Genomic DNA, 12,719 nt, shown 5'->3' with positions numbered 1-12,719 from the left:
ACACATAACATCCTTGTTTACTTGCCTATTTTTTCAGATTTTTTCGAAACCGAAAAGTTTGAATTTTTATTTATTTTCAAAAAAAGGCCTTCATGGAGCCCGGGAGCCAAACGTCCATTCTTATTATCCTTTCTATTGAATGAATGACTTCTAAACTCCACATTTAATCTGCATCGAATTCCGTAATTTTTTCTAGAGGTGGTGTAATGAAGCAAAGTTCTCCCTTTTAAAAAATTCACGTCATTTTATTGCCAAAATAGATGGGGGTCCCAACACGCGCCAATCATGAGCTAGTAGAGTAATAAAGCAGGCGAGATATAAAACCCCGTTCGGTGTGATATGGTGAAGCTGGCAGCCGTAATAATTGAGGATATCCCTCAGCACAGGGGCCATTTCAAACATAAACATACAAGGATAAATGGTTCTCACATACAGGGCAGCAGCACCCTCATCACGTGATCCAGTTATCTCTACTACTAAAGGCGAATGTGTATGTCAATGTTTATATTTTGAGCCGAAAACACGCATAATCATATGCATGGCAATGTCAGATGTAAAATGCATAATATAAAACCCATTTAAGAGATGGCATGCTCCAGCAAATTCTATTGTACAACATCTTGAAAACACAGTATAGAAAATCCGATAGAGTATGCGTCGACCCATCCACAAGAACACAAACTCAGCAGCGTTGCCACCTGGCTCAGCTGCAAGCGAGCAATCTGATATCCTCAAATCAGCAAACATCTCACTTGCTAAACGATTTGGACTGCAGATCACTAATTATAACATTCTCGCTAAACCATTCATCTAATTACATAGCATTCTCACTAATCCACAACAAGATATAACAAAGGCAGTTAGAACTGCTACTCGGGAAATGCATGCAGCTCCCTGTTCTGTTTGATGACGCCCTTGTCGCTGACAATCCAAAAGCTTCCTAATACCATCCTTCACATGTCATTCCTGGTTCAAGGAAATAGAGGAAGGATTCAGGATCAGAATCTCAAATGTTATGTGTGTAAATCAAAAGAATCAACTTTGGTCCATCAACATAGTTATTTTTATCAAAAGCCCTAACCAGTACAGCTGGGCCAATTCTTTTGGACGGCCTAACAAATAAGCTGCCTCTCCCAGCCTGAAAAATAAACCGCTCCCTAAAATTGTTGAGGCTTCTAAATTAGTTATCCCATAACTAGTTCAGAAGCCCCACTCAATCAGGAAGGCGATTTATGAGAAAGCTGGGTAGGAGGCGCGACTTAATTTTTGAGCCGCCAAAAAAAAACTGGACCTTTTCTAAAAAAAAAACTGGTCCTTCCAAGTCATAGTTGCATTCCGGAAAAAAAAGACTGATCATACAAAAGAAATGCGTGAATGTGGAAAACTTCCACGGTTCATGCATGTAAAATGGACAATTCACCTGTGTTAAAGAAAAAATCTGATCCTCTAAGCAACATTCTTTTAAAAAAACAAGCTAGTATTAACAATCTCATGCATAAGTTTCAGAAAATAAGATCTCGTGCATAAATTTACATAAACAAAATTGCATACATAACTTCAGCAAAAAGCAATCTCATAAGCTTAAGGTTCAGAGCTCAAAGGTAGGCAGTGGAAAGATACTCAAAATTTAAGAAACAGTAAGCTAAAATCTAGGTTTTGTGATAGTATTTCAGGACAATGAAGTGGTCAACGTGATAACAGGGCTAGACACTTTCAGATTTTATACACGTTTTATACTTTTGTAGGTCACCATGTAATATTACCCCACTAAATTGGCATACACAAGTAATTGCAAGACATCTTAAGGCAAGTATTATCCACCATTCATTTAACTACTTCCTCTGTTCCTAAATATAAGTCTTTTTAGAGATTTCACAAGAAGACCACATACGAAGTAAAATGAATGAATCTATACTCTAAAATATGTCTATGTACATCCGTATATAGTTCCCTAGTGAAAACTCTAAAAAGACTTATATTTAGGCAAGGAGGGAGTAGTTTACTGCTAAAAAGCCTAAAGAATCAATCATTTACTACCACAATCCCACAGCTATACCAAACAGTGCAATGAAATGTGCACATTGCAAAAGTATTGTACCCTCAACAAAAGCAATATACAAGTAATCTGAAGGCCAAAAGGCAAACCTTGCGGGATTGTCTTCCAGAGCAGGAAATATGGGCGGCCAAATCATTGTAAGAGGATGGATATCACCCAAATCCAGTTCTTCTTCCGTCATATCATACACTTTACGCAACTGCATGCACTTGACATCTAAGTGAAGTGCGCATCGGCCCATCTCCAAGAACACAAAGTCAGCATAGGGCCCCACATGGTTTATCCAGAGAGGAGCAGTGGGCTCATCCTCAACCTCGCAACCTGGAATCCTCAAATTAGCAATCATGTCACGCAAAGAAATGGTGTCCACCAGCAACCAGTTGTCCCCCTTGTGGAGCCAGATGTCAAGCTGAAGATTCTTAGCATGGATGAGATAAACACCTGAATCATCATCAGCCGGTGCCAACATGGTATCTTTATCGCCATACTCTACCCCTTGTGGGAGCTGAACCTCCGAGATGCTTGAGGTAGTCAAATCCAAGAAATCAATGCTGCTCTGGGTGCTCGCTATGTAGATTTTATTGTTGGCGAGCACAACTCTTGGTTCAAATTCAGGATCAAGAATTTGGTCTCTTTCCAAGGCAAGATACGTGCGCCACACACCATCACCATGCCGTAACACTTGAACGAGCACCGTATATTTTGTTCTCTGTGTGTTAGCCACAAGCAACACATGAATGTAGGTCACACCATCGGCTTCTTCCATCAAGAGGAGATCATTCATACTAAAGTAATAGTCGTCCCGTATTCCGATGTGTGGTAATGGTGGGACGACAGCCAGGCCACTCTCAGGGCACAATGGACTGTGCACCCGAGTTGTAAATTTGCTAGCTTTGACCTTGTTGTACAAGTTGACGAGGACTTTGCCTTTCCGGGAGCAGAGGAAGTTGGCCGGGGCGCCGTGGTAAAATCCCCAACTGTAGCTCTCCACAGTGCGAATGACGCGGGCAAGCTCGGAGGGCTGAGGCAGCATTGGGATGAAGCGAATAGAAATGATGTTTTCATCCTCCCTGTTCTCGAGGTAGAAGCCGAGGAGGCAGGGCGGGTGGCGCTCGCGAAAAAGGCGGAGGAAGGCGGGTTCGGAGGCATGCTGGTACCAGCGCTTGCAGACGAGGGCGGCATGGACGAGGGTGGTGGGAAAGCCGACGCGGATGATGATCTCCCTGAGGAGGTTGTCATCGTCCAGCACCTTGGATACCTTTTCGTCACATGCAGACATTAGATAAGAATCATTCTTGGAGACCAACAAATGTTTATAACCTTCTCCAAACGTCCATGATGAGAAGTACAAACAAACAATCAAGAATAAGATGGACCGAACCTTGCTGGCTTGGTCAGTTTCTGGCATTGTAGCAACACAAAATTGCTGAAGTCCCTTCAGCTCCCAAGGTTTCGCTTTATCAGACTTTTCTTCTGAAATTCTTAGCTTTTTATCTACGCTTCCAAATGCAGGATCACTGCCAATCTATCATTATCATGATTAAGTTAGATGACGCTTAGATTGTTATTGATAAGGTAAGCATAGAAGCATCAAAACATATGAAACTTGTCAAAGTATTTTTTTTCTTCTGGATCAGCATACCAGTTTTTTAGGAGATGGCTTTGCAGGATATTTTGAGTCTAAGTGATCAGTTCGGCCAATGTTAGGAGAGATGCTCCCGACAACGAGAGGACCTGAGACCTGTTAATTTAATATGTCCAGTGTTAGAAAGTTTTGCAAAACTATATCCGCAACCTGTGGTGACAATAGAAGGCCCAAAAATATGTGCTTACCTTCATCTCAGAAGCTTCATGTGGCGATCTGAATACTTCGGAAGGCACGTTACCAAATGCCGGTAAAGATCTGAGCCCATCAGTATTTGCAAGTATCTTAAAACCACATTCTACTGTAGTAACAGCAAGAAGATTGCCTTCTTTATTGAACCTTAACCGTGGATAGCTCTGTTAAAATTTACATGAGGCTAGATTACTAAACGGACAAAAAATGTTGAAAAATAAAATAGGGAACAAAAACCCACTGGCAAGCCTCCACCAGCTTCAATGCAGGCAAGCATGTTGGTGTCATCGACATCCCAAAACTTAATTTGGTTATCTTCGCCAGCAGCTAAAATGTGATTCCGAGCTGTATCAAACTGCACGACACCCTGCGCTACACCAGATGGCTTTTTACGGAATCCAGAATATGACCTCTCGACAAATCCTTCACTTTGGTTCCACTCAACCAAATGTGTATCTCCCTCTTTGCTTGTTCCACAAGAGAACAACCTTCAAATCGACAACACGTAAATATTACATCACCAATAACTTGAAACACTTCTAGCGAGCAAAATAACACATCTATGTTTACCTAGTTCCATCGGCGCTATAGAGCATTGCACTACACCATTTTCCGGGAACATCAAAGTCCAGCCTAGATCCCAGATTGTCATAAAGCCATGTCTTCATTTTCCCATCAACAGAAGTTGAGGTAATAAACTACATGGTACACAATAAAATTATGTATCAGTACACCAGATAAATGCTGATGTGCTTGAAAAAACTATGCACTCGTAAATCTCTCTCAGAGCACAAAATACAGGCATCGTCCTCGTGATGGCTCGTACTGCCACACTTGGATTATAATTGAGTAGACTTTTGAAGCACGGACTAAGGAGCAACTGCGCCATCTATATCCGTTGCATTCTAAGATGTTAATGCCTAAATATTGTGTTCAGACAACACACACCTGAACCTGCTCTATGTGATGAGGGCAAATAGAATACACAGGGGCCGTATGCCCTTCAAACGAATATATTTTCTGTCCATGCATGTCCCAGACCTACAAAATGGGAAGGAAGTTATAGGAGACCAGGCTGGGGGAAAGGAAATAAATGATAACCATTTAATTCATGTCAGATACCCTTATCAGCTTGTCATCTCCGCAAGTGACAACACAAAGTTGCGTAAGTGCCCGGGAGAAAACTATGTCATTAACACCTCCGGAATGAGCCTCAATCTGACATGAAGAATGAATGGGTTAGTAACAAAAATCATTTAATATAATGAAATGTAACATCTAAATATAATTGAAGTTCAAACGCAATTAGAAGAACAAACCTCTACAAATTGATATATTTTATTTGGATGCCGGTATACATGCAGATGGATCAAATGTTTTGTAGATGCAACTCCTAAAAGGTTTAAAAAGATTAAGCTTAAAAGCAACAATGGATCACAATACAAAGAACTTACTGAGTGCCATATATATAGAGTCACTGGGTGAAGACTGAATTATTAGCACTAACCAATCAAGTCTCCATCAGGGCTCCATGTAACTCGATTAACGGCCATGGAAGAGTCTTTAGCCATGACACCCTTCTCTCATACGATATAAAACAATGATGCACATATATAATATCAGAACATGTAGGTTTGCAAACAAAAAGAGGAGCAGACTACATACAAAAGTTCAGCTTGTGCCCAGTTACCTGAAATTGTGTTGAACATGCTTGCATGTCCCAAATTTCGAAGGGCTTTGTGACCAGCCTCTCACTCGTACCAATCTCCCAGAGCGTAAATTCACCATTAGCAGATCCAACTATTTGAGCAGTAAACATGACAAGAAAATCAATGTGGTGTTGAAATCCGAACATTCATCCAAATCACATGAAATACCTTTTGTACTTGCAAAGTTGCAACTACATCTATTCTTTCCTGATATAGTAAATTAGCAACCTTGATCATACCTAGTAGTAGCGTATGACGAGAAGGATGAAAATCCATGCTAGTTACATTAGATCCATGTGATAACGTGCAAGCTACTTTCATAGGAAGGTCATCCAGTGACCGTGAAGGTTGAGGAATATGTCCAGTGGGGCTCAGTTGCTCCATCAGATGATCCGATTCTGCAATTTGATAGTCTGTTATATTTGGGCGTTTTCATCACGAAACCGATTGGTCATAATGCAATATAAGTACAGAACTGAGGTCACAGACCACATCGACACATATTAGGCTCCCTTTTGGTTCATATGATAGAAAAAAAATACAGGAATAGGAAAACACACGAATAAAATAGGAATATGGTGGAGAACAAAGGAGTGAAAAACACAGGAATTTTTTCAAGTTAGTCATTGCAGGAAATGTAAAAAAAAAAACAAATCTAATTAACTGAAGTGAATAAATTGGTTTAACAAATCTGTTTACCAATAAACAAGCTTGCCTAACAACATAATAAGAACATGTCTTATTTGCTCAATAAATGGGCCCATATATGCATGTCAACCATAAAGGAAAGTGGATTGAACCGAAAGAACCAACTCACAGACCCGTTGACGAAAAAAAGAAGGGAAAAACAAATAAACAACTCGTTTAGGAACACACCCACACAAACAGTCAAACTAGTGCACAAGCTGGTTGTCAAAATGAGCCTCCTGTAATCTACGGTGCAGAGAAGCCTTTGTATTTGTAATCATCCGTTGGTGTTTGGAATGGTTTCTAGAACTTGAGATATTGTAGTTGGTAGATGGTGTATACAAAGTCAAAAAAACGCGCATAACATAAAAAATGTGAAGGCAACGCTACTCTTGCATATATCCACACAGCGATACATGCATCAACGAAGATATAACCAAAATTCATTCTGGCACTGCAGTCTAAAGCAAACTTTGTAACCACAGGTCTTGCACATGACTCAACCTGGGACTGGGTCGGTTTGCCTGGGTCCAAATCGATGTTTTTTCGTGTGGTTCTCAAACGGCGCGGTTCAAACGGGCTAACAAGAAACTGGGCTAGACTGGTTCAGCACATTACCGACTACGTTGATACTTTAGAAAGCACACATGTCCAGCCAGATCCCGGTGTTGGAACTCGTCCATGGATCGATCACATTAAATCACAACAAACACGTACACAGAAAATCTTATAGCCAAGGGTCCTTGTCGTGCCCTAATTTTCCCTTTTTTTATTTCTTCTTTCTATCTCAACTCATGGTGTTACAAAACCCACGTTAACCCTGCATATATATTGACCTGGCCTAGCAAAACCGACTCAACCTAGACATCCGACTCCAATACGCAGCTGACCCAAAACCTAACAGAACTCTGCTAATCTCCGGCTATCTTGATTGTAATTAGCCTAAATCTATTTGCATACAACTAGTACTACTAGCCAGCACTCGTGTATACGACTTTAACACCACAAACTTGCCTAGATGCTACTAACAAGCTGACCAACTAACCCGACCAATCAAGATTATGGTAACAATCTCCTCCTAATTTTGATTTCTCCTAATATGAACTTGTCATCGCTTTGTACTCCTCCTGATCTTGGCCCGTTGTAGATCCACGACCTGACGATCCATCTCAACGTGTGGTACAGATTCCCAGTCACGCTGCCAGGCGACATCATCGGTCACCCCTAACGCAATACATGCCAACGGATCACACACCATCCCATGTAGAGACAGGTCCTCATTGAAGAGGCTCCCCTTCACTGGTTATAGTCCCACTACACGCTTGAGCTTGATCTTCACTTCACGTCTTTGCCCTCGGTGCTACACCACACCGGACAGCACATCGACCTTGACACGCTTCATCTTCAACCGGACCTCACAGAGACAAGTACTTGCACATGACGACGATGACTCGCTGACACTATGACGACCGAGATGTGCCAACCCGCACTACTACTTGACTCCCTCGGACAACTCGACCGAACGTGCGAACTCGCACGACTATTTGACTCCAACTCCCTTGGACGATGACCTTGATGGCTTCTTGGCACCGCACATCGGCACCACTGCTCCCATCAACGATCTTCTTTCACCGCCTTGCCAACGACAGCCGCTGTCCCTCCTTGTCGCTTCACCGAACGACGATCTCCTGAACCTCCTCATCCATCGCTCCACGAACGACTATCGCCCGATCCTCGCCGTCGCTGCAGCACTCAGCGACTATCACCCGCTCCTCCTCGCCGCTACACATCGACTATATCACCAGCTCTTCTCGTCGATGCACCACCCAACAACTATATTGCCCGCCCCGAGGCACAACTGGGGTCGCCACCCTAGGGCAAGCGCGGCCTCACCTCGACCTTGCTCTAGATATCAAATGTTGAAACTCGCCCACGGATCGATCACATCAAATCACAACAAACACGCGCACACAAAATCTTATAGCCAAGGGCCCTTGTCGTGCCCTAATTTCCCTCTTTTTATTTCTTCTTTTTATCTCAACTCACGGTGTTACAAAACTCATGTTAACCCTGCATATGTATTGACCTGGCCTAGCAAAACCGACTCAACCTAGACGTCCGACTCCAATACACAGCTGACCCAAAACCTAACAGAACTCTGCTAATCTCCGGCTATGTTGATTGTAATTAGCCTAAATCTATTTGCATACAACTAGTACTACTAGCCAGCACTCGTGTATATGACTTTAACACCACAAACTTGCCTAGATGCTACTAACAAGCTGACCAACTAACCGACCAATCAAGATTATGGTAACACCCGATACGAATCCTGTAAGTCCTTTGATTTATTGATTTGAAAAAAAAATAAACTAATGTCATGTGTGGGCTTACTGCTGCGATACATTTTGGATAATGATGTGCGTGTGAGTGTGATGTGAGAATTATCAATGTGGTTACCTTGGTTGTTAATTAAGCAATTATCCATACATCGTCCATCGAAGGAAAATGAATGAATCATTGAATGAACTACAATATTTTTTGAAGACTCCATTGGTTACATTGTAAGCATGGTGTGTCTAACCATTTCATATTCTATTAGTATTTACCGCTGTACTAATTAAGTATGGTTTGATGTCATGTTTCCATTTGAAAGGTCAGATGATCTAAAGGAAACCTGGAATATTTGCTGGAAGACTTCATCACTTCAATAAAAAGGTACACTTCCTATAAAAAATCTCCTTATTTTTAAAATTTTAAATAATTAATATCTATATACAAACTTATCCTTGTATCATAGTTTAAAAAAAATTGGTGTATCGGGTGTATCCTTGTATCGCATATCCGATACGTACGTATCCAAGTATCCAGGCAACATAGATTAATGATCTGGTGATCCCAAACCGCACATGTGGAGATAATAAAGCTCCATTTGAGGTCATCTTGTATCCTGTGAATACTATGCTAAAATGACAAGTAGTGTGATGTTGCTACCATGCTGAAATGCAATTCTTTGACTTTGTATGGTGATGCTACCTTGTATGGGTAGCTAGTGCTTCTGTTGTGCCTAGGAAATCAATGAAGTTGCTGCTGGTATTAAATTCTGATGCGTCGGATCCATCATGTGCTATTAGTTTCATGAGTTTCTAACCTCTTTTTTTCTAACCATCTTAAGAGACTTCCTTCCTTGCTGGCACATGTGGAATGCTGATGTGTGTAGGAATAAAAGAGATAATTCTGTTTTCCATGTCAAGAAATGATTGTTCTTCTATGCCGAACATTTCTTTTCGGCAGGTTTTTCCATTGTCAACCAATCTATGCTTAATGTAGTACTATTGATTGTGGGCATGGGTAATTTGAAGGTACGTTTCGCCGTCACCGTCACTCTACTGCAGTGCCTTAAATCGGATTTTCATTTTTCGGACATGTTTTGTATTATTAATAGATGGAGATGCTCTAGAACACTTCCATAATGTTTTTCCTTTTCTTATGAAAAAATTGTGTTGCATCGGGAAATACCATGTGAGAATTTTTTTATATCTTGCACTATTTTAGATTCTTTTTTTATGCGCCATACTGCACTCAGTGAAAGGTTCATGTAGAATTATGGTAGGGAAATGTCCACTGTATGGACACCCGTACTCATGACTCAGTTATGGAAATTATCATAATATGACTCAGTTAGCTGACCTGTGTCAATCCGATCGAGCTCTGTCGTTTGGCGGGAGTCGTGTATACAGCTTTGCTGGGCATCCAAAGGTTTCTGAATGGAGAACATATTTAGTTGAAATCACAAATGTGAAATGGATTGGGCGGCTTGGAGTCTAGAGGCTTATCAGTGGATTGAGTTTTGGTATATATGGTATGGGTGTGAGATGATTTGTCTGCAGGCTTGTCCCTGTCCCTGGGTTGACAAACATACAATGAAATTTAGATGAGATTTTTTTTCCTTGTAAAATAAGCACAAGCATGCCTATCATATGCAATGTTCATAAGAGAAAGGGTGAAGAGATCCATCCATGGCTGACTTTGATGTATAAATTGATGTTCCTACTGTAGCTATGGAAGCTTCTGGCAAAACCAAGGGAGCGAGAAAGGGTGGAGCAACCCTGCTATCTAGTTGCCTGCCTCACCCTCCCCTCCACCTCTCAAGACAGCAGCAATGGACGAAGATGCATTGTCCAAGAAGACGATAGCATTCCTATGCTTCCATTCATACTTCCTAACAGCTTCCTAATGGACTAGCAGGAAGATGGTGTGAAGATCCTTCCTCTCCTGGAAGGACTGCCTTAGTGAAGCGGGCCAAGGAAGCAATCCTCGCTGCCCCAAGCGGTCAAAACTCAAAACTCAAAACCGGATGCAAAATTGCGCCCGTGATGCAAAACCAGCCAAGCGGTGCTCTCTCGACTGTCCTACATAATCTTCGCCGTCAAATCGTGCCCTCCTCCGAAGAATCGGCTCGCATACGCGGAACGGAGATGCGAAATTATGAAAAGGCGGGAAACTAAGATGGGAATCGCGAAAAGAAGAAAAAAACGAAGATTGGTTGGTGGAGGAGAGACCTTGGTCTGCGACCGGCGCCGGGGAGGGTGTGAGGAGGGCCGGTGAAGAGGGATCGGAGCCTGGGAGGTGGGATCGAGAGATGGCCGGAAATGACAAGGGGGGAGAGAAGAGAGAAGAAATCAGTACGTAGGAGATGGGGAGATGGAGAGGAAGAGGAAGGGGGTGGACTCACCTCGAATCATGCAGCTTGACCGCCAGGCCGCGACGGGGCGGATCCAAGTCGCCGGCGGCGCCTCTCCTCGTTTCTGTCGCTCGCTCGGCTCCGACCGCCGCCGTTTCTGGCAGTGGACACAAGACTGAGGGATGACCTGTTTTTTGAGCGAGAAACTGCGGGAGCTTATATTTTATAGAGAGGAAAGTGCATGGGTGCAGCGGCCTACTAAGTACTAACCCAGCCCAGCCCAGCCCACCTATCGGCTTTGCCCAGTCCCGAATTCAAAGCTAGCCCATGTATGCAAAAAAAAAAAAAAAGATCTTCTCAAACAGGAAACAATAAATACATTCCACTCAAGAAACCAAGGAAAAGGAAAGCAATACTGTACGTGTTAATGAAAAATGGATGGAATACAGTCGCTTAGTTGACAAGGACGGCAAACTAATCAACGGATGTATTCATCCGCAACAAGTGTTGCAGACGATGCGGTATATATCATTTAGGCGATTGTGGAAATCCTAGTCGTCTCTCGTCGGCTTCCGCTCTCACCAGTCACCACCGCCAGCATGCGTTGTTTGCGCCGCCACCTTGCATCGCCGCTCTTCTTGTACTTCTCGAACACTCTTCTTTTATGGTTTTCTCTCAAGAACACACACTGTAAAGACTCAAGAAAACACACACACACGGATCTATATACATATGTATCAAGGAGGAGCACAAAGCTTTGCCGGGAATCTCTTCTCCTTGGTGGAAACAAATGACTACATGTTTTCTTCCGGCCCTCATGGCCTCAATCTTTTCTCATTCACTTGTCCCACTTAAATAGTAAGTACACAAGACCTACGACAGCCACCGGCCACCACGTCTCCATGCACTAAGGGCGTGTTTGGATGGGTGGGTCTCACCTGCATCACACCCGGCGTGCAAAATCCAACGTGTTTGGTATCCTGCGCGGCCTTCTCAGCCTGGCCTCTCAGATGCAAAAGAGGACCTCTCAGCCAGGCTGAGGAAAACGTGAGAATCGGGCGTATCCCGCAGCCAGGCTCGCGCATGCATCGCCCTTTCCTTTCTCTCTCGCTCTCCCTCGCGTCAGATCCAATCGAGCACACCAACCCATCCTGTCGTCGTCTAAGTCCCCTTGTCCGCCGATGGTGTGAACTCCCTCGCCGGAGATCGAATCCGTCGGCGCTTCTCCATGCCCACGTCGTGGGCTCGCCGCCTTGCTTCGACATCTTCGGGTTCCGTCGGTGTGAACTCCCTCGTCGTTGATCGAATCCGTCGGCGCTTCTCCATGCCCACGTCGTGCACTCACCGCCTTGCTTCGACATCGTCGGGTTCCGCCGCTGCCAAATACGACATCATCAGTCACCACGGCCAGCGTGCGTTCTTGGTGCCACCTCCTTGCATCGCCGTTCTTCTTCTACCTCTTGGACACTTTTCTTTCATGGTTTTTCTCAAGAACATACACATTGTAAAAACTCAAGAAAATACATACACACACATGTATATACATGTACCAAGGAGGGGCACAAAGCTTTGCCAGGAATCTCTTCTCCTTGGTGGACACAAAGACTATATGTTTTCTTCCAGCCCTCATGGCCTCAATCTTTTCTCATTCACTTGTCCCACTTACATAGTAAGTACAGAAGACCTACGACAGCCACCAGCCACCATGTCTCCAGGCACTAACAAACTCATGCACTAACCCACTAA

The 12,719-nt window shown here is 43.2% G+C and overlaps 1 protein-coding gene across 1 annotated transcript; it reads right to left on the bottom strand.

Moving 5' to 3' along the window:
• Positions 1-579: 579 nt before the first annotated feature.
• Positions 580-11,148, bottom strand: LOC123399271 (protein TPR1-like). Its single transcript, XM_045093692.1, has 14 exons — positions 11,025-11,148; positions 5,842-6,000; positions 5,584-5,693; positions 5,401-5,470; positions 5,213-5,286; positions 5,016-5,111; positions 4,842-4,934; positions 4,464-4,591; positions 4,135-4,381; positions 3,890-4,057; positions 3,699-3,797; positions 3,438-3,581; positions 2,146-3,314; positions 580-966 (listed from the first exon to the last, which is right to left on the bottom strand). The coding sequence occupies exons 1-14, from the start codon at positions 11,032-11,034 to the stop codon at positions 954-956; spliced, it is 2,580 nt and encodes an 859-aa protein (XP_044949627.1). The 5' UTR covers positions 11,035-11,148; the 3' UTR covers positions 580-953.
• Positions 11,149-12,719: the final 1,571 nt, after the last annotated feature.

This window comes from Hordeum vulgare, chromosome 5H, assembly GCF_904849725.1.
Source record: "Hordeum vulgare subsp. vulgare chromosome 5H, MorexV3_pseudomolecules_assembly, whole genome shotgun sequence".
Taxonomy (NCBI): domain Eukaryota; kingdom Viridiplantae; phylum Streptophyta; class Magnoliopsida; order Poales; family Poaceae; genus Hordeum; species Hordeum vulgare.
Note: the sequence above shows the minus strand (reverse complement) of the source record. Positions and strands in the feature narration are given on the sequence as shown.

Coding starts and splice junctions, on each gene's coding strand:
- LOC123399271 (XM_045093692.1), bottom strand. Junction 5,694..5,841: donor TCGTCATACGCTACTACTAG/GTATGATCAAGG, acceptor CTGCTCAAATAG/TTGGATCTGCTAATGGTGAA. Junction 5,471..5,583: donor CATGTTCAACACAATTTCAG/GTAACTGGGCAC, acceptor GTATGAGAGAAG/GGTGTCATGGCTAAAGACTC.